Source organism: Mustela nivalis (genome assembly GCF_964662115.1).
Source record: "Mustela nivalis genome assembly, chromosome: 12".
Taxonomy (NCBI): Eukaryota; Metazoa; Chordata; class Mammalia; order Carnivora; family Mustelidae; genus Mustela; species Mustela nivalis.
In genome coordinates this window covers 81,917,271-81,937,265 of record NC_139031.1, presented here as the reverse complement: position 1 = coordinate 81,937,265, position 19,995 = coordinate 81,917,271, and the positions used below count along the sequence as shown (strand labels likewise).

The following is a 19,995-nucleotide window of genomic DNA, read 5'->3' as shown; positions in this document are numbered from 1 at the left end:
GGCAGAGGGCGGGAAGGGGAAGCAGGTTCCCCATTGAGCAGAGAGCCCAACGTGGGGCTCAATCCCAGGACCCTGAGATCATGACCCAAGCTGAAGGCAGAGGCTTAACCCACTGAGCCACCCAGGTCCCCTCTAATATATTTTATCAGAGGCTTAAATGCCTAACAAAGTGAGGACTTGGGGAAGGAGATCCTACAATATATCCTTAAAGAGAAAATTGCGTGTTGGAAATCACATGAGGGTATCCAAAAAACAAAACAAAACGAAACAAAACCCAATATTCATTACAGTCCATGGTTCCCAATAAAACAAGGTGAAGAAATGAGCTTTCATTCTTGTCCTAAAAATACTCAAAATAATAAATGAGGGTCCGGCTGAACAGTGGAGAGAGGAATGTCAGAGCTGCGTATTCTTTACGGAAACTTCTGCCTCTGACTCCGCGAAATGGGAAACTCATCGGGAGCGTCACAGACCATTTCTGGGCTCACTCACATGCTGCAGAGAGCAGTCTTGAGCCTTTCTAGGCAGGAAGCAGCCTGTCCTCTGCATGATGCAGCCCGGAGTTCTGCCTCACAGCCTGTCCTCTTCCTCCTGTCTGCCTCAGTAGAGGTGTACAGGAGTGATTTGTGGAACCTTTCATGGAAAAGGAAGATACACTCAACCATGAATGTCAGAAGCTGAAATTAAATTTCATAATTTATTATTGAAGCAAGCTGCCTTTTGCCCTATTAAAAATGCAGGCGAATTAGTGCAAAGGCTATGAGAACCACTTAAAGCTCCCATAAACATAGTCTCCAAGGAAGAAACGAAGGAAATGAAGACCCTCCCCTGGTCTTTTCTTGTGGGGGCACAGCAGCACCCTCCGGATGTGAGGTCACAGTGCTCTGGGCTCCCTGGGGCTGACAGCCACAGGAGGTGGGCAGGGATGCTTAGCAAATTTGCCAGATGAAGTTTGGGTTTACTAACTTAGAATTTAGAAGAATTTAGACAAGGTCTAAACAGAAAGTCACCTACATTCAGTGAGTCCTTTCTTCAGAAAATGTCTGAAGTGTGGGTAGAAATATTACAAAGGAAATGCTTAACCAACTGAAGAAGCCAAGGACTTGTTGAGGATCCTTAATTTTAGAAGCGCTTATTAAATTCCACAAGTAATTAATAAAACCCACTTCAAGATTTTCACTAGAGCTAGTCCTTGAAGACCTTTCCATCTGTCACCAGTCTGTTAGAAGCCATGTCTCCTTCCTAGACTTCAGCTCCCTCAGAGCTGGGACTATAGCTTGGACGGTACAGACTTGCCCATCGTAGGTGCCCAGAAAAATCCTGCTTGAGTTAAGGGAGTAGTAATGACATGAATTAATGATATCAGTTACAGGACTGTCTCACATGGACTAGTTAGTAGAGGCATACTGCCTGTAGTTTATGCTTGTGCAATCCAAGGGAAGAAAGCCTTTGCTGAACTAATAACTATAAGCAAGAATATAAGAGTATGCTTGGAATGTTAACTTGTCACTGTATATTCCTTTTTATTTTAAAGTTTCTATTTTAATCCCCCCGGGGCTCAGCACCTGTTTCCCCATCCCCCACCCTGCCTCCCTTCTGGTGGCCACCGCTTTGTTCTCTAGAGCTAAGAGTCTATTTCTTGGTTTGTCTCTCTCATTTTCCTTTGCTTGCTTGTGTCTTAAATCCCACTTATGAGTGAAGTCATATGGTGTGTGTCTTTCTCTGACTGATTTATTTCACTTAGCATAATATACTCCAGCTCCATCCATGTCCTTACAACTGCTCAAGGTACATTCCTGAAGAAGAATAAACAAATAAACGTTGCCTATTGCCATATAAATAGAGACCAGTTCTGCTTAATCCGGTGCTCTGATAGGTTGAGTGTAAGTCGTGTGTATTTCTGATGAAAGGCAGTCTTTAACTAAGCAACTGTTTGCCCCATTCATTTCTTTAACTCTAGTTCCTGACTCATATCTTTCCTCTCCGTACTTCATGCAGTTTTATTATACTTCTAAAATGAAAACAGTCCCATTTAACCAAAGACCTGTGATCCAGTCAAAACCCATTAAAGACACTAACTCTGAAAATGGAAGGGTAGGTAGAAATCAAATCCACAGACTGGCTCTTTCTTTCCCTTGGTGTGGGCATTTGGTGTTCGTTGTCGCCGGGACACCTAGATTAAGAGAATTCTGCCTCCTCCTTGTAATCCTGCGTGGCCTCCTAAGACCACTGAGTCTCCATTTGCTAGTGGACTCCCTTCACCACTGTAGTCGGAAAGACTGGTTCTGTTGCCTTTTAAGGGAATAAACAGGCTAGACCACTAAGACTCGAAAGCGTATTTCTGTTTTGCTTTATTTTGATCCGATCTGAATGGCGAATACTACCAGGGGAAAGGCCCAAGTTGGAGTGAACTGCTTGATTTTGACTTCACCTCTGGCTCTGTGGCTCGGTGTCTAAATCAAGGGAGGGCTCACCTCCGTTCTTTGAATGCTAATGAAGGACACCTGTGTTTTAAGGCAGGGCACTAATTTGTATAATTTATTCCTGAGCAGAATTAGAACCACGGCATGTGACTTCTTCTTTCTTAACCTTCTTAGATTTAATTCAAACAGCAACAACCAGTGTTAAGGAGGGCGCTAATTTTGAGGCATCGTCTTCGGATTCATTTCTCAGTATGGTGGAGTGAAATTTCCTTACTCCTGCCAGTTGTTGAGATGTGTGTCAGGGGAGGGGGAGCTCACACTTCCCGGGGAGTTTATAATCAACAAATTCTTATCCTAAGGACTAGAGTAGAGTTGAAGTATCCATCTCCTTCAAGGACGTAGCTATAAAAGCAACGTCTTCAAAGCCCTTATCACTTGCCAACTCCCCCTGCATCTGCTCGACAGCCTGTGTGCAGCCCTGACTTCTGTGGCTACATTTGCTGATTTATGCCTCTTACTTGGCTGGGCTGTCGTGTGACGATTAGTCTTGCGGTAATTATGGATGGCATATTTGCAGCATATTTATTCCTTTCCTCGGCTCACTTGGATTCACACTGATTTTGTTTAGTCAACAATCTGCCAGATTACCCTTGGAATTTTTTTTTCTTTCAATTGTACCTGGGCTTATCTCCCTGTCACAGATCACCTTAGGAACTCAGCATAAGAGTTTCCTACTTCTCTTGACTGAGATCTGCTTTCCCGTGGTCCATGTGGCCAAATGTCCAGATAAGGGTCTTGCTTCAGAGCTGTTATGAATTCTGAATTCGACAGGTAGCAGAGGGAGGGCTGGTGGCTATCGCTTAAAACCCTGGTAACAGGCTGTTTGTTGTCGATCTCCTACTCTTCAAAGCTCACTCTCTCAGGCTGGATTAAGTCTACATGGCTCCCTAGCAGGTTATGTCTCCTATGGATTCTGACAACTTCCTTTAATCGTCTTCTAAAGATGGATCTTTTACTAAGTGTTGGATATTAAAAGGCAAATAAAGGGAAAAAAAAGGATTAAACTCATAGTACATGGAAAATTCAGTGTTCCTGTGATGAGGGTACATCTGGACAAAATGGATTATCTTCTTGGTTATATTTACTGGTTATCTCAGGCATTTTCTTTTGCTGTTCCGGCTTCCATTACTTGGTTTTGTAACAGAGCTCCCCTTGCCAGCATCATTAAAATGCACTCTTTTATTGTGGACAAAAGATTCGGCTTCATGATATAGTCTAACTGGTGCTGGAGGAATTAGGTTGCTCTTCAGCTGTGGGCACCCCTTTTAAGCTGGGGTCATTTGTAAGCTCCATGACGGTGGCTGCTTCTTTGGCTTGCTCCCTGGGACAGGAAAGAGTTGGCATGGCAGCCGTGAGATGCCTGTCCTGTCTTCAGAAAGATCTGCTTGCAAGGTTGGCCTCCAGGACTTTGACCATAAACTGTCTCCTACACTAATATACACCCTTCCCTAAAGGATAAGGGTATCTCCTGTGCAACTGTGCAGACAACACAGTATATGCTGATGACCTGCTTTTCTTCTGGGAGTCTAGAATTTTGGTATGTGCTCGTGTAGTGTGCCTGCTTGAGTAGCATAGTATAAATCCTGGTGCCAGGTTCTAATGAGCTTCTCTGGGCAACAGTATCACACGTTTATTACTGTGTTTTTGTTGCTGGGGAAGAGTGCTCTCTGGGTGACCCCTCATGAGAAAAACGGAGAAGGGGAGGGAGAGAGAGAATAAGGAATCTTGCACCTGGATTCCTCAAATTTTGCCTGATAAATCTTAGCTGTGAGTACAACTCTATTCTGTGCCCTGGGAGTCTTTCTAGTAGATCTCTGAATGTGGGGTGGTCTTGGGGACCCCATTAGTTGCTATGAGATTCCAGAAATATCACTTGATGGCATTATCCCCAGAGATGCTGGTCTGATCCCTAACCTTCTTGGTTGCTCATGCAAAACCAGGCATCTTTCAGCTTAGATGCTAATGTTTACTTAGTTTGTGATTATTCTTTTACTTCCCTAAAGGAGATCGCTCTATTCTATTAAATTGGATATTTTGTGACATAATCTTTAAAATTAATTTACAGTCAAAATCTGTGTCAGTCTAACTTCAACAGTAGCCGACAAACTCTAACCATTGGCAATCATAATTTAATGTTACATTTTAGAAGAATAGATTTAGAAGAAATTCTGCAAAATGACAGGAATTAACTGTATTGATGACTGGGCCCTCAAAACTGTGTTCAGATGTTTAACAAACTCTCTGTTAAATTCAATCTTAACCAGGTATTCTCAGGTGATGTTAAGAATTAAAGGGATCATGCTGACATGATGTTGAATTTTCGTCTTGTCCCCAAAACACATTTTTAGTTTTTCTTTTAAGATGCTTTAAGGCAGCCTCCTATGTGGGCATCACAGTTTGAGTGATGCTGCCAGTTGGTCAACAATAATGTTCTAACTGCTCACTGTAGACGAGCTGCTGAAAAGATGTACCCAACAGGGATTCTAGAACAGAACAGACAGCTCTGGGTAGCCATGTGGTTCAGATTAATTTTTCAAAGATTAACTTGTTAGGACCTAAAAGTAATACTGAATGGACATTCCGTGGCTCAGATAACAGGTCTTGCTGTGGAATGAAGGATACCTTTAAAATAAGGTATTTTTTAAAAGAGCTTTACCCATCTTTTTTTTTTTTTTTTTTTTTTTTTTTTAGGATATCATTTATTTATCTGACAGAGAGAGAGAGAAATATAGCGAGAGAGGGAACACAAGCAGGGGCAGAGGAAGAGGGAGAAGCAGGGCCCCCACTGAGCAGGTAGCCTGACACAGGGCTCAATTCCAGGACCCTGAGATCATGACTTGAGCTAAAGGCAGATGCCCAAGGACTGAGCCACTCAGGTGCCCCTAAAATAAGGTATTTTTTAGAAGTGACAAACTGTCATAGGTCAGTTTCATTTACTGGATTGTTTAGTTCTCTGGGGTGCAAAAAGTCACTCTATTCCAAGAGTAGGATTCTTTACAAAGGGATTAGCACCAGTGCTACTTAACAGGATCAGGCCTGTCCTTATTGCTAATATTAATATTTAAACATATATTATTAGATCCAGATATTAAGGATGGGAACCTGGGATGAAGTCTTTCTTGGGGCATTGAGCCAAGCCTACAAAAACTTCTCAGTGCTTTCCTTAGTTGAGTACTTGCCAGGGCTTTTGGGGTTTTCCAAGATCCCGAAAACAAAGTTTTTGAGGGCATTTGAATTCATATATTTCAACTGAACTCAAGACTATCCTGCACCATTAACTAAGGAAGTGTTCAATTATTTGGTAGTTAGGCAAGTTTCCCATGATTAAGGTAAGCATAATTAGAGAGGGAAAAGTGTTATTTAGAGAGAGAGAGAAAGTATGTGTGTGTGTGTGTGTGTGTAGTGTGGGGGGGTAGGGATGAAAGCTAGCATCTAGATCAACAATTTGAGCTTATTATTTATTTAGGTCCCATTGCCCTAATTTGGACAGGTGTTCTCAGCACTGTTCTTCACTGATGTCTGTCTGTCTTTCTGACACTCCTTGACATTAACTACAGCCCAGCTAAGGGGCTGATGCTTCTCACCTAATGACCACCCAACAGTTTCTTAGTCAACCTGTCAGTGGTGCCTTCAATGGACTGCTGAGAAGTAACACCATTAGAGACTCCTGAAGGCAGAGCTAATGTACTTCCATGCCTTCTGGAAGAGCACAGAGATGCACAGTGTTAAGAGTGAATTCTTGGACAGTCCCAAAGTACCAAGAAAATGCAACCACTGTGTGAACTGAAGTTTACATTCTCATTTTCCTACCAGAAGATTTGCTCTTACTTGTCCCCTGGTCCCGGTCACATAGCCTATGGGGCAGTGTGACACATGAGCGATTTTAGGAAACAACTGAGAAATTACTGTGGACTCAAATGAACAGAAGACTTTTCATCAAACTGCAAAAGTTCTAATGTATAAGTGGTGGCTGGCTCTCCCTGCACACTCAGAGATGCCCTGGAAGGTCCTCTATTTGCTATTTTAAACATCACTTAACCAAGGGAGCAAAAGAAAGAGCTCACACACATATCAATCTTGTGCTTCAATGTACATATACATATATACCTGTGTCTCATACATCTCTTGAAAGCTAAATATATTTAGGTAGACTTGGAGGACTGATATACTTGTACAAATAAGCAGAGCCATTTACAGTACACAGAAGAAAGAGAAAAAAGGTGAATCAAAATGTGAAACGTACCATACTCCGGGACCTGCCCTGTCCCACGTTTCAGCAGGAGACGGACCCTTCTTCCTCCCGACTTGATGAGTTCTATCGCTCTGGAGTGTGTCATGTCCCTTGTGCTCTCCCCATTGATTTCGATGATTTGATCTCCTACCTGTTAATTAAGGAAACATTAACTGAGCCAAGGATGGATCCACTCAAACTGCATTTCCAACAGATCAGAAAAGCATCTTTTAGAGGACCAGTCTCCAGAGGGCATCTGAACACTTTGGTTGTACCCTGTTGCTTCATTGAAGTGGCTAATTCTTTGCTGCATCCTGAATCTGACCAACAAACTTGATTTACCTTGACATGAGTGAAAACCTCGGACCACACGTTGGGGTGGTATGTTACTTATTTTTAGTCAGTGTGGCAGAAGCTTTACTTAAACTTTTGGCATTTTTTTAAAATTAGGGACTGTGTTTGATACCACAATTCCCAATAAACCTGGTACCTTCACTTTGAAACAAGAAGTAAATATTTTAAGGCCTTTTCATTGAACACAGTACCAGCGCTGGGCTTAGTGCAGCATTTCATTCAGCATGCTGGATGGGATGATTGGTTTTTGGGCTTCTCTGAGAATTTTTATCATGCATCATTTAAATTTCCCTGGGTGCTATTGTGATTTTGCCTTCTTTGTAAACATGGCTGGTTGATATTCAAGTTTGATGATGAGTTTTCTATCACAGTCCTTTGAATTAAAATTGAGATCCTCCATTCTCCACACATGACTAATGCCCTTGCTAAATCTTTGCCATGCTCACACCTGATTGCCAGAACTGTTTGGTTAAATACCAATCCCTCTTGAATTGTTAGAAATGCCTGGGCTCCATAAGCAATTCCCATTTAGCCTTCGTGAATAGATATCTGGAATAAAAGAGGTTCAACCACGAACACATCATGTAACTCCCACAGTACCATTACTGTCAGGAACTTTTGAATTAAAATACGTTTCATTTCAGTGCAAGTCACTTAAGATAAATTAGCCAGGAAAACACAATGAGTTGCTTTGCAAAAATGCTATTTTAGTTGGGTCCCTTAAAGCAGATCTCAACCTAAACTCTGTAACACAGACAGAATTGCAAATAAACTCTCTAGCACAGTGCATTATCACGATGGAGACAGGGCAAGAACAGGAACAAAAAGTGGCCATCACAACTGCGGGATGGCACTAAAATAAGACCACTCCCTACCCCCAAAATGGGGGGAAAGAACAAACACGTCTGTTATAGCTACGGAGCAACATCTATCTTCCTCCTTTCTTTCCTCCCCTTCCTCCCTCCTTCCTTCTTTCCTTTCTCTCCCTCCCTTCTTTTTTAAAGATTTATTTATTTGAGAGAGAGAGAGAGAGAGAATGAGCAAGGGAGGGGGCAGAGGGAGAGGGGGGAGAGAATCCCTAGCAGACTCCACTCTGAACACAGAGTCTGACATGGAGCTCGATTCCTGACCCATGAGATCAGGACCTGAGCTGAAACTCAGAGCTGGATGTTCAACCGACTGAGCCACCCAGGTGTCCCTCTCTCCTTTTATAAAGAGTTTGCTAGGGATAAGGACTTCAGTGTAATGAAAGCAAAGACTTCCCCTCCTCTTTGTGTACAGTGGTCTTTGAAAGTATGGTTTTTGGGCAGTGGAAGAAGTTGGCCTCACTGGTATAACTTCCAAATTTCACAGAAGAATCATGAACGACAGGACTAAATGATTTGTTTTAGAGCAATGTTTGCCACATTTTTCTTCAGGTCTCCTTAATGGTCTCCTTTCCATAAGGCAATGGGCACAGCCTGAAGTCCATCACCTTACTGGAGGCCACTTCACCCAAGCCGGTGGCAGAGAGGGGACCAATTACTGCTTTCCCAGCAGTTCCCAACCATGCCTGAAACGTCATGGCACAGTTATTTACTTCTACAGTAAGTCGTAGAAGTGAAACAAAAGGTCCAGTGAAGTTAGAATAGACTCTTCATGTTTAGTTAGACCCTCCTCTGAGCTTCACACTGGCATATCTACTTGATTACTACACGTCTTCACCTGGAGGTCCAATGGACACATCCAACTCAACACCAGTAGACTGGGATTACCATATTTCTCCCAAAGTCATTTTTCCTCTTAACGCCTCATTCTGGTTTATGATACCACCACTCACTCAAGCCAGAAACCTGAAGGTCATGCCCTGAATGTCTCAACATCCGTTTTTGCCTTCATTTGTATCCCATTGCTAACTAGCACAAATCACACCTTTACCTGGTTTTCTAATATTCTCCTGTCACCCTCCCATCAATATCTTCTTCTGTCACTAGAGTCATTCTTCTTCTTCTTTCTTTTTTAAAAATATTTTATTTATTTGATAGAGAGAGTACAAGAAGGCAGAGTGGCAGGGAGAGGGAGAGAGAGAAGCAGTCTCTCTGCTGAGCAAGAAGCCTGATGCAGGCCTGGATCCCAGGACCCTGGAATCATGACCTGAGTCGAAGGCAGCTGCTTAACCAACTGAGCCACCCAGGTGCCCCAATAGAGTCATTCTTCTAAGAGATATCTCCCCAAATGCTTCATGCCTATTGAAGCCTCCAGCATTTTCCACATGCTACTGCTCTCTTTGTCTTCTCCTCCCTCTAAGCCTGGTGATCTCCTGGTCTTCCTCAAGGCCAGCCTAGGCATCTTCTTCTTCCTAGACCCTGTCTTCTTCTCAAGCAGACATTTCTAATTTCTGTATTCATTCGTCACTGCATCTTACTCCAGTATTATCACACTTTGCTACAGTTATACTTTTCTGTCTTTCCTCCTAAACTTGTAGCTTCTTCACTCATCAAATGATTTCTGAGCACTTATCATGTGCTAGAGAGTCTACTAGGGAGATAAGATAAAGACAGAAACAAATGTTATAGTTTCTATCTATAACAAATTCTCAGTCTAACTGGAGATAAAGTGGGTAAATAAGATTATTTTTCAATATATCTTTGCTATGACTGAGACAGTAACAAAGTGCTAAGGGAATAGAGGGTCATCTAACTCAGAATGAGTGAATTAGTAGTTAGGGAGAGCTTTCTGGAAGTGGTGACATCTCAACTAAGTTTTGAAGTTCTCAGTAAGAATTCCCTGGGTGAAGGAGGAAGAAAAGCATTCTAGGTAGAGAAAGCAGCGTGTGCAAAGACCCTGAGACTTGAGAGCATAGTATATTTGGGGAACTGTCAGGTAGTTTATTCTGCTATTCAGGAGTTCAAGCTTTATTTATTTTTATTTTTTTAATTTTTAATTAAAAAAAATTATTCACTTGAGAGAAAGAATGAACAGTTAGGGAGGCAGAGGGAGAATCAGGTTCCCTGCTGAGCAAGAAGCCCAATGCAGGGCTCCATCCCAAGACCCTGGGATCACAACCTGAGTCGAAGACAGACCCCTTAATTAACCGAGTCACCCAGGTGCCCCTATTTTTTTTTTTAAATATCTTATTTTCTTATTTATTTGAGCAGAGGGGAGGAGCAGAGGCAGAGGGAGAGATCTTCAAACAGATTCCTTGCTGAGTGCAGAGCGTGACGTGGGGCTTGATCCCAGGACCTTGAGATGCTGACCTGATCTGAAACCACGAGCTGGATACTCAACTAACAGAGCCAACCAGGTAGCCCATGGGACTTGGGAGGGGGAGTTCTTTTTAATGATATATCTTATATGGTACACATGGTACATATTTGTGAATGAATGAAGCATTTATACATGGCTTATCTTGAGAATCATGGGAAAAGGGGTTATAAACACTCTTGACGCCCAAATCAATACTTGCTAGTCACCATTGCCTGAGGAAACTTCTATCTTGAGACTGACACTGTAATAGAGTCATGTGGAGGGCAAAGAAATCTCATGGTGTTACAGAAGTGGTCACATGTCGTCTGCATTCTGATCACATACTTAATATAGTAAGACTTAGAAATTTGATGTTTTTCATTCTCTTGCGCATTTCTTACGTTTCCTTTCTCCTACTAAGAGTTCATGAGAACTGAGGGAAGAGACATTAGCATGGGAGAGAGAGGTGGCGGATTGGAAGACTGCAGGACTGGTTGAGAGACAGAGGGGTTCAAGGGCTCTATGGGGGCCACACTGATATTCCTATGCGGGAGTTTCAGGGCTGGGGCTCTGGAAAGGGTCAGGGCTGTTATTTTTACTGAGCACCCAGGAGCATGGCCTGACCTCTTGGCGTGGCAGATTTCCATACTTTTGGCTTTTGATATAGTGTCTCCTCAGAGGGAGAAGAGAACATCTTTGATGCTGGTTGGAGAAAGGATCCTTGGCCTTTGTCTAAGACTTCCAGTCCCTTCCAAAGTCCCCTCCCCATGACAGGACATGGGAGGATGGAGTCTGCTGATTTCCTGCCTCATTGAAAGCAATGGAATTTTGGGTACAGTCCTAGATCTTACCAAATTCAGAAAAAAAGAAAAACTGGTGTGGGTGGATGCCAGTCAGGTAATAAGATGGAAATGCTATCCCTGTCACAGACTCTGAATCTTACAAAGTGTGCTGAGCAGATTATAAAAGTGGGCCAACTCATTTGCACCTAGTATCATTGATAATAAACTCAGTGGGAGCCCAGACTCAAGACCCCTGTTCCTTTTTTGTGAAATGATGGAAATTGTACAAAAGACTTAGTTTTTATTTTTACCTCACTTGTAGTGGTATACACAGTCATCTTAAATGGGACTCCCTAAATAAATTCTGTATTTGATTCCTTTTGCTTTCATCCTTATTACATGGATATATAAGGAGTCTGTCAGGGCAGAAGAGGTTCCCTGATTACCTTCCTATGTCGTCTGACTTCACTGCAGCTGTCAGGATGTGGCCAGTTGAAAAGCATCACTTTCCTCCCTTACGTGTGAACCAACTGGGGGAATTAATTTGATAAAACCATTGGGAAATTTGCAGTCCTTTCAGGGATGAAGAAGAAAGACAAGAACTATCTTCAACAAAGCTCTGTTACAAAAATGGAACTTTACACAACTCTTCCATTTATTGGGGCACCTGGGTGGCTCAATCAATTAAACGTCCGACTCTTGACATCAGCTCAGGTCTTGATCTCAGGATTGTGAGTTCAAGCCCTCCTTTGGGCTCCATGCTGGGTGTGAAGCCTACTTAAGAAAAAACAAAAACAAACAAACAAAAAAAATCAAAAACAAAAAAAAACCCCAGAAAACCCCAAACCCACCAACCAACCGTTGACCTCTTCTTAGAGAATTTTTAAAATATCAAGTTCTTGTTAGAATTGAGAGAGAGAGAGAGAGGGGTACAGGGAGAGAGAAAAAGGGAGGTGGGGAGAGAGGGAGGCCCAAAGTTCACGAACACGTGTGTGCTAATTTGGGTGTGTCAAGGAGATGTCAAATTTAGGAAACTAACCAAAGGACTTAAGCTAAAATTCTAGGCATTCCTTCCCACCCACCCCACCCCCCAAAGATGAAATACTTATATCTGTGGTTGCCTTGGAGCAACTAACAGCCCTACAGCTATATCTTGGGGCAAGGAATGAGATAAGACAAGCTCTCTCACAAACTGATGGTTAGCTGAGGGGATGGCAGCGGGGTGACTGGCAAAATGGGTGAAGGGGGGTGAAGGCTTCCCGTTATGGAATAAGTAAGCACAGGGATGAAAAGTACAGCTTTGGGAAGTCTATGGTATTGTAATAGTGTGTATGGTGACTCAAGTAGCTACACTTATGAGCACAGCATAACGCACAGATTTGTTGAGTCACTATGTTGTACACCAGAGGCTAATGTAATATTGTATGTCAACTGTACTTCAATAGAAAAAAAAAAAAAAAGGAAAAAGACAAGACAAGACTGCCCTCTGTTGGCACAGCCTCGTAACTTCTGCATTTCTACTCCCACATTTCCGTTCAATACATCATGGCGGATTTTTCTTTAACTAAGCTGTTACCAAATCCTAGAACTTGCCAGGGGGGTCTGCAGGTAAAACCTTTTCTCTTCTTATTGGAAAACCAAGACAGGGAAAGGTAAAAGTTTCAATATTTCTTAAGTGGTGAATAGATCAAGTCGTAGGGAGAGAAATGTAAACTCTGACCTGTGTGCATTTTTGTAGCGAAGTTGTAGAGAAAGTATTTGGCTTGGCTCAATGACATATTTATAAGAACTCAATTAATCTTGGATTTCCTTTAACCCCAAGTCACAGTCGTTCCCGCTCAAGTCTTGCTCCGACATCTCATGAATGTGCTTCGTGGGGTACTAACTTGACTGCCCTCACTCCTACTACTGCCCCACAAGCATCTATCCTGCATGATTATACATGACTAAAATTCTAGGTTATAATGTGAGGGTTTGAGTTCTTTCCGAATTTTATACAAACAAACAATGGATATCTCTCTTCCTCATTTCATGGAAGATTTAGCTTTGGACCATTTTTGTGGCTAATGATCTGAGATCACAGGGTAGCACCACCCAATTTTTCACTTACAGGCTGGCTTCTCTTGCCGACTCCAGACTCCTCGTGGGCAAGGGCCATACCTACTGTCATCTACACAGTTCCTGACAGGTAGGCCTGTGGTTAATCGACTACGTGGCTGAAGTTTGCTTTTCAGTTAGAGTGGCTGTCTGTCTTCTCACGATACAGTGAGTTCAGCTATTGAGCATCTCTGCAGATCTTAACGCTTTCTTGAAATGCTGCCTCAAGCCCTTCTAACTACACCACAGCAATTTCAATAGTACTTAGAGGAGGCCAGTGAGGTTTCAGTAATGGTGACCTACAAAAATTGGTAGAGACAGGTAAAGCAATGGGAAACAAATGCTAAAGGATTGAAAGAAAGCAGAATGGAGGCTGAGTGTGAAAGAAATCATAAAGTGCCAGGAAAAAAAAAATTTGAATCAGACTGTGGGCCGCTGCCCGCAACGGGCACCATCACCAGGTGCTCTGACACCAGGACCCCTGGCCCTTGATGGTCCTGCTGAAGCAAAGGGACAGGCTGATTTTCAACTTGAATAGGTAATGGCTGCTTTCACAATTAACTTTTGTTAGATATTATTTAATAACTCTTACAGTAAAAATGTTTTCTAGGAGGTTATACTGTTTTGGCTAACTTCCCATGTCTTCCACGAGGCTGGTGCCTGAGATAGATGAGATCCAAGCCTCTCTTTAGGACCTGGCTCTTCTTGTTCCAAACGTTGCGCACTACTGCTTCAACAAGGCGCAGGAGCCCAGCAAGTCAGCAGCTTTTCCAGAGGGAAAGTTCCCAACCCAGTTGGAAACAGAAGCACGTGTCTGAGAGCACCAAAACTCTGCAACTTTTATTTGCCTCAATTAATATATACACGGAGAACTGTCTGAAACTCTCTTTAGACTACATTCTAGAAAGTAATCACTTAAAACATTCCAACTTCTCTCAAGAGACTTCACCCAAACATAAGTGTGAAACAGCCCTTCTGGATTTACAGAAGGGTCCCTCATCAACGTCCTGCCTGAGCACACATCTGCTGAGAAAGACCACGATGGTGAGGGGAACAAGTGGAGAACAAGAAGTTAGGGGCTGCTGCAGAATTCTGAGGGGTTATCTCTCGAGGCGGGTGATGGACCCTATTTGATATCCCCCTTCAGAAGAGACTTAGTCACAGCTCAAACAAAGCTCAGTCTTTTTTTTTTTTTTTAAGATTTTATTTATTTATTTGACAGACAGAGATCACAAGTAGGCAGAGAGGCAGGCAGAGAGAGAGAGAGAGGAAGGAAGGGAAGTAGGCTTCCTGCTGACCAGAGAGCCCGATGCAGGGCTGGATCCCAGGACCCTGAGATCATGACCTGAGCTGAAGGCAGAGGCTTTAACCCACTGAGCCACCCAGGCGCCCCAAAGCTCAGTCTTTGGCTTGGGCATACTGCCTGCTAGCTGGGGTGATGCTTAGGCGGGTCATTCTAAACAGGGGGCCCACTCTGGTGGAGATTCAAGGGGAGCTCTCCATTCAGAAGCCCCTATTTTCTCATTATTACTTTAAAATCCTCTAATTAAAACATGAAAATCGATGTAAAATTGAAGGATGATGCAGTGCCAAGTTTGTGGGGGTCAAGTCTAAAGTACAATTTGGCAACTTTCCCAGCAAATCTTTCTTTTTTTCCTTGTCAGATATTTAGCAATACTAATCTTATACAGATAATTTTATTAGACTACGTCTTCCTAAATCTCCTTGCTCTTCTAGGGCTTCTCATGGGAGCTGATGTGCCATTCTTCACGTCCTCAGGCTCCCGGAGGATCTCTTCCTACCTGTCTAGAGTAGTTCTCTTCTTGTGCCCCTTGTCTAGAATTTGCCCTCCACTCCGCAAATAGCTGAATTCTACTCATCCCTTAGACCTGCCTCAGGTATGACCACAGCCAGGAAGCCTTCCATGATCCCACCAGTCTGGGCTGGGTGCCTTTGCTCAGTGTTTCTTTAAAAGTGTTGAGCTTCGTCTACTACTATGTTGTAAACTCTCTAAGGGCAGAGGCTTAGCCACGTGGGATATTCCCATACATATTTGTTCAATAGATGGATGTATGATTGAAAGAAAACATTTTTCAGAAGTTGTTTCTTGACTCTTTCCTCCTTATTGTGTAAACCAAATTTAGAGGCGGTCTATAAAAAGTTCAAGTTTGGTTTCATGATCTATGTCAACCAGGTAGAAGCATGATCAATTAATATAAACTATATGTAAGTGCTTTGTAAACTCCAAACTACACAAATATAATGCTGTATTATTAATTCTCATAATTACTACTATCATTGTCATCACATGGCAGAGTGGAGAAAAAAATGAACGCAGTTGTAAACAGTTTATAATGAAACTAGGAGAGAAGCAATTGAACTACTGGGGATATTTCATGGTAGAAATGAGGTAAATGTTTTTCTTAAAACATCCCTTAGAAGTGAAAAACTAAAAAAAGAAATCTTCTGTTGATTTGGTAAGTTCTGCATTTTAGGAATTCCTATAGGATGTTGATGTTGTTTTTCTATTTTTATTCTATGATTTTAGATAGATAGTTCTTAGAAAAAGAATCTCATTGAATGCTGGACAGCTCATCCAAACCCTAAGCTAAGACAGAGGGATAACTTCCATTGTGGTGACAGACATGAACGCAAACAAAGATTTTCAAGACAAGCTGGTTAAAGCAAAATATCTTCTTTGAGGGAAAAAACAAGCACGACACTTTTTACTTTCATATGTCTGTTTGACGGCTCAGGCAAGAAGCAGCAGCTAGGGAAGCATCTTGAAATGATCCACCTGAGCAGGAAGAGAAGGCCCTCATTGGCAGTTCAGCTAGTTTCTCACCCATTTGCCCAGAAATCACTTGTGTTAGGTCATGAAGTCAGTTTCCCAATTTGATTGAAAAACAACCAATAGGAAATCAAAGAGGAAACTTTCTATTGTGGACCTGGTGTCAGCTGTCATTTCTCTTTCCTGGATGTAATCAAGAGAAAATGAGGGATTATTATTCCTAATCAGATGCAAGCATTATGCTTTGTTTGATGAGCGTGATGTTGGCAAAGGGTGACCATGGTTTTCCTGATGCCAACCCACTTGAATATTGCATCTACGTCCACTTTCTGTGTAGGTGCCAATTCCAGACCTGACACTTTCATGGTGTCAGAATGTGAAAAGGTGTACCAAGATGGTGGTTCAGTCAGCTGGGATTTTGCATATAATTTAATGATGGGACTATTTCAGTGGTGTGGGCAGGGTTCAGGAATCAGAGGGCTCTTGAGGCTTGCAGGAAGAGAAGGCCCTCATTGGCAGTTCAGCTAGTTTCTCACCCATTTGCCCATCTGTTACCATCTCTGGCTGCAAGAGCCTGGGAGAGGAAGGCAAATTTCAAGGGTCTGATGAGAGCTGTCATTCTAGAGGGGTGGGTGCTGCCAGGTTCAGCGCGTGGAGGCCGGGAGCAACAGGGGGAACAAATACCTCTCTGTGGCAGACAGAATAATGTCCCCCTCAAAAGATCTAGTCTCTGGAATCTGTGAATATGTTACCTTACATGGCAAAGGGGCTTTGCAAATGTGACCTTGAGATGGGAAGTTAAGAACCTTGAGATGGAAAGATCATCATCCCACGTTGTCTGGGTGGCCCCAGTGTAATCACAAAGGTCAAAATCCGAGAAAGAGAAGATGGAAGGGCAGAAGCAGAGGTGAGAGATGAGAAAAGGTACCCCAATGCTGGTACTAAAGATGGAGGAAGGGGCTATAAGTCAAGGAGTGTAGGTGGCTTCAGTAGCTGGGAGAGGCAAGGAAATGGATTCTCCCCTAGAGCCCACAGAAGGAACCAGCCTTGCTGGTAAGATAACTTGATTTTAACCCACTGAAACCACTTTAGAATTCTGACCTCCAGAACCATAAGACTGGTGTTGTTTCAAGCCACTAAATTTGTTGTTATTTGTTAAAAAACTATTACATTTCTATTCTCTCTCTACAGGCCCTCTGATCTGCTATACTTCTCAGCAGCAAAATCCAACAGGAAACCGGAGAGCAAGAGAGTTTGTGTGATGAAGGCAAGGATCAGTTCCCCAGGACACAGAATAGGGAAAGAAGGAAAGACAATGGATCCAGGAGGAGGCAGAACAAAAGAACAGATTTAAAAACAATGAATGAATATGACATATGAAGGCTGCTATGGTCTGATTGTTTATATCCCCTCAAAATTCATATGTTGAGATCCTAACCCCCAAGGTGATGGTATTAGAAGGTGGGGGCCTGTGGGAGGTGATTAGATCATGAGGATAGAGCCCTCATGAATGGGATTAGGACCGTCATAAAAGAGAACCCAGAGAGCTCCCTCACCCCTTCCAACATGTGAGGACTTCCAGCTTCCACAATGACGAGCACTAGATTTCTGCTGTTAATAAGTTACCTAGTCTGTGGTATCTTTGGTATAGTATCCTGAAGAGACTAAGACAAAGGCTCTAAGAAATAATTTAAGAACAAGACATAAAAATTGGGTGGTGGCAACCATGCCCATATTGGAGAAGCTAGTTTTGGAAACTCTTTTAATATATTTTTAAAAGGATTTACTTATTTTAGAGAGAGACAGAGAGCATGAACTGGGGGAGGGGCAGAGGGAGACAGAGAGAAACAATCTCAAGCAGACTCCTCACTGAGCACAGAGCCCGAAGTAGGGCTCAGTCTCACAACCCTGAGATGATGACCTGAGCTGAAATCAAGTCAGATGCTTAACAGGGCCCCAGTTTAAAGATTTCATTTTTATAGAAACAGTCTCTTAAGATAGCATTATAGAAAGACAAAGGTTATGGAGTTGAATGTGCTTTTCAAAACTGACTTCCATTCTGATCCCAGCAGCAGCTGGTCATTTCCTCTTTCTCTTCCGTGTTTTTCCATTCCTCATTTCTCTCTTCTCCTTCTTCCTTTGGTCCATATAGTTGCCACAAGCATCTTTTAAAGCTCATGTCTGTGTTGGTCTCTCTCCCCTTCGGACACCTCCCCACCTCACCCTCTTCTTCTTGAGCAGAATCCAAGCTCCTTGACCCAGTGTGAAGATCACACAGGACCTTGTCACCTCATCCTTCTAGCTTATCCCCTACCATTTTCCTGTGTTTCATCTGGCTGGCTTCTCATTCCTCCCTTCTTCATTGGGTTCTCTCATGTGGGCATTTTTGCTCTTGCCCTTACCCCTGCTCGTCATTCTCCTGCCCCCTCCCATCTCATTTTGCAATCATGCCCATTCTCGAAGTTTCCTCTCAAATCCTCCAAGAAGCTGTCTCTGGTCGCTCCAGGAAGAAGCTCTCCTCCTTTCTCTTGGGCTCTTCTGCACTTTAACTATAACCTCTCTTATACTACTTACTGCAACCCTGCCTTTCATTCTAGTTATTGTGTGTTTATTTGCCCCACTACCATTTCTCAGTTCTGTACTTACTGAATTATAAACTCCTGGAAAGAGGGATTTTATCTTTGTGCCTTCTAGTAATAGGTAGCACATTGCCTTAAAAATAATAAATAATGAAAACTTACTGGTAGTGGGGACAAAAATTGTTACTGCATAAAATAGAAAATAATTAATGGGAGAGAATGAGTCTTCAGAGGGAGTTGAGAGAGTGTGGGGGTTGAGGGAGAGAGTGCTCTGAGGACAGACTGCTTTGCAAACATTTGTGCCTTGCTCACTATTGTTTTTCTACTGTTGGCTAAGGTGCTTGGCACAGGGTAGTTTCATAAACATGTCTTAAATGGATAAATAAATGTTAGCTACTTCATTTTGGCCAAGGCTGACCTTGAATTCCATGAGAAGGACTTCACAGAAGTCCTTCTTACAAAATGAAGGTGAAGAAATGTCTGAAAGTAAAAACAATACCATCTTCTAACTTGCAATAAGAAATAAGCTTAGAAGAAGAAGACCCAGTCACAAGGTAGAGGCATCTCTTTTCTTTTTGGTGTAACCATACCTTTGTTGGCATAAATGGGTGACAACAGACATTATTTTTTGTATTTCCTGAGTCCTGTGAGAAGTGCTGGAAAATACATTCATATAGTACTAAAATTTCCCTTCCCAGTATACAGTTTGAGGGCAAAAATCACATTTTACATTGCTAGAATATACTTTATAGAGGCAGCTAGCAAAATACTGTGTGAGTGTGAGTGCGTGTGTGTGTGTGTGTGAGAGAGAGAGAGAGAGAGAGAGAACAATAGAGAAAATGGTGGGTTGATTGATTGATTGGGGGGTAAAGTAAAGAAAAGAAGCAGTTCTTGATAATACACCCACCAAAGCACACTTGGGGCATTGAGGGCAAGGAGCCCGTCTTACTAATCTTTGATCTCTGGTTCCTATTATCTTACTTTAAGATGAAGACTGCACTTCGGGGAGGAAAAGAGATTTGTGAAAGGCCACGTAGCACACAGGAGGAGATGACAAGACACAGGACCTTTAATGCCCAAACCCGCAATCCTCATTCTTTCTGAGATTGCTTTCGGATTGTTGAGCCATGGAGAAAGATACAAGAGTAGGTTTTTACTTAGTTCAGAATTAAAAGTTCCTTCTACATGAAGATGTGTAAGATATTTGTGATTTATCATTAGCCTTTGGTATATTGTTTAAGAATACACACATAATCACATGTCACAAATAGCTTTGAGGTCCAGGTTCATGCAAGCATGAGCAGAATGAGAAGGAAGGTCTGATAAAAGGTGGAACGAGAATCCCTACAACGGTGAATAAATCTAGGTAGGGCTTTGTGGGTCTGAACTTCCCTGATCATTTCAACAACTCTCTCCTTGACTACATGTTGTTTCTATAGTGTCAAAGTTTCAG

At 42.5% G+C, this 19,995-nt stretch overlaps 1 protein-coding gene across 9 annotated transcripts in view; it reads right to left on the bottom strand.

The window, feature by feature from the left end:
• The window catches only part of MAGI2 (membrane associated guanylate kinase, WW and PDZ domain containing 2), a 1,346,145-nt gene that overhangs the window by 68,092 nt on the left and 1,258,058 nt on the right, over positions 1-19,995 (bottom strand). For all 9 annotated transcript variants that reach the window (XM_082691818.1, XM_082691817.1, XM_082691819.1 and 6 more), the window contains one exon: positions 6,727-6,865. In XM_082691818.1, coding sequence (XP_082547944.1) covers positions 6,727-6,865 — 139 coding nt within the window. The remainder of the gene's footprint in view (positions 1-6,726; positions 6,866-19,995) is intronic.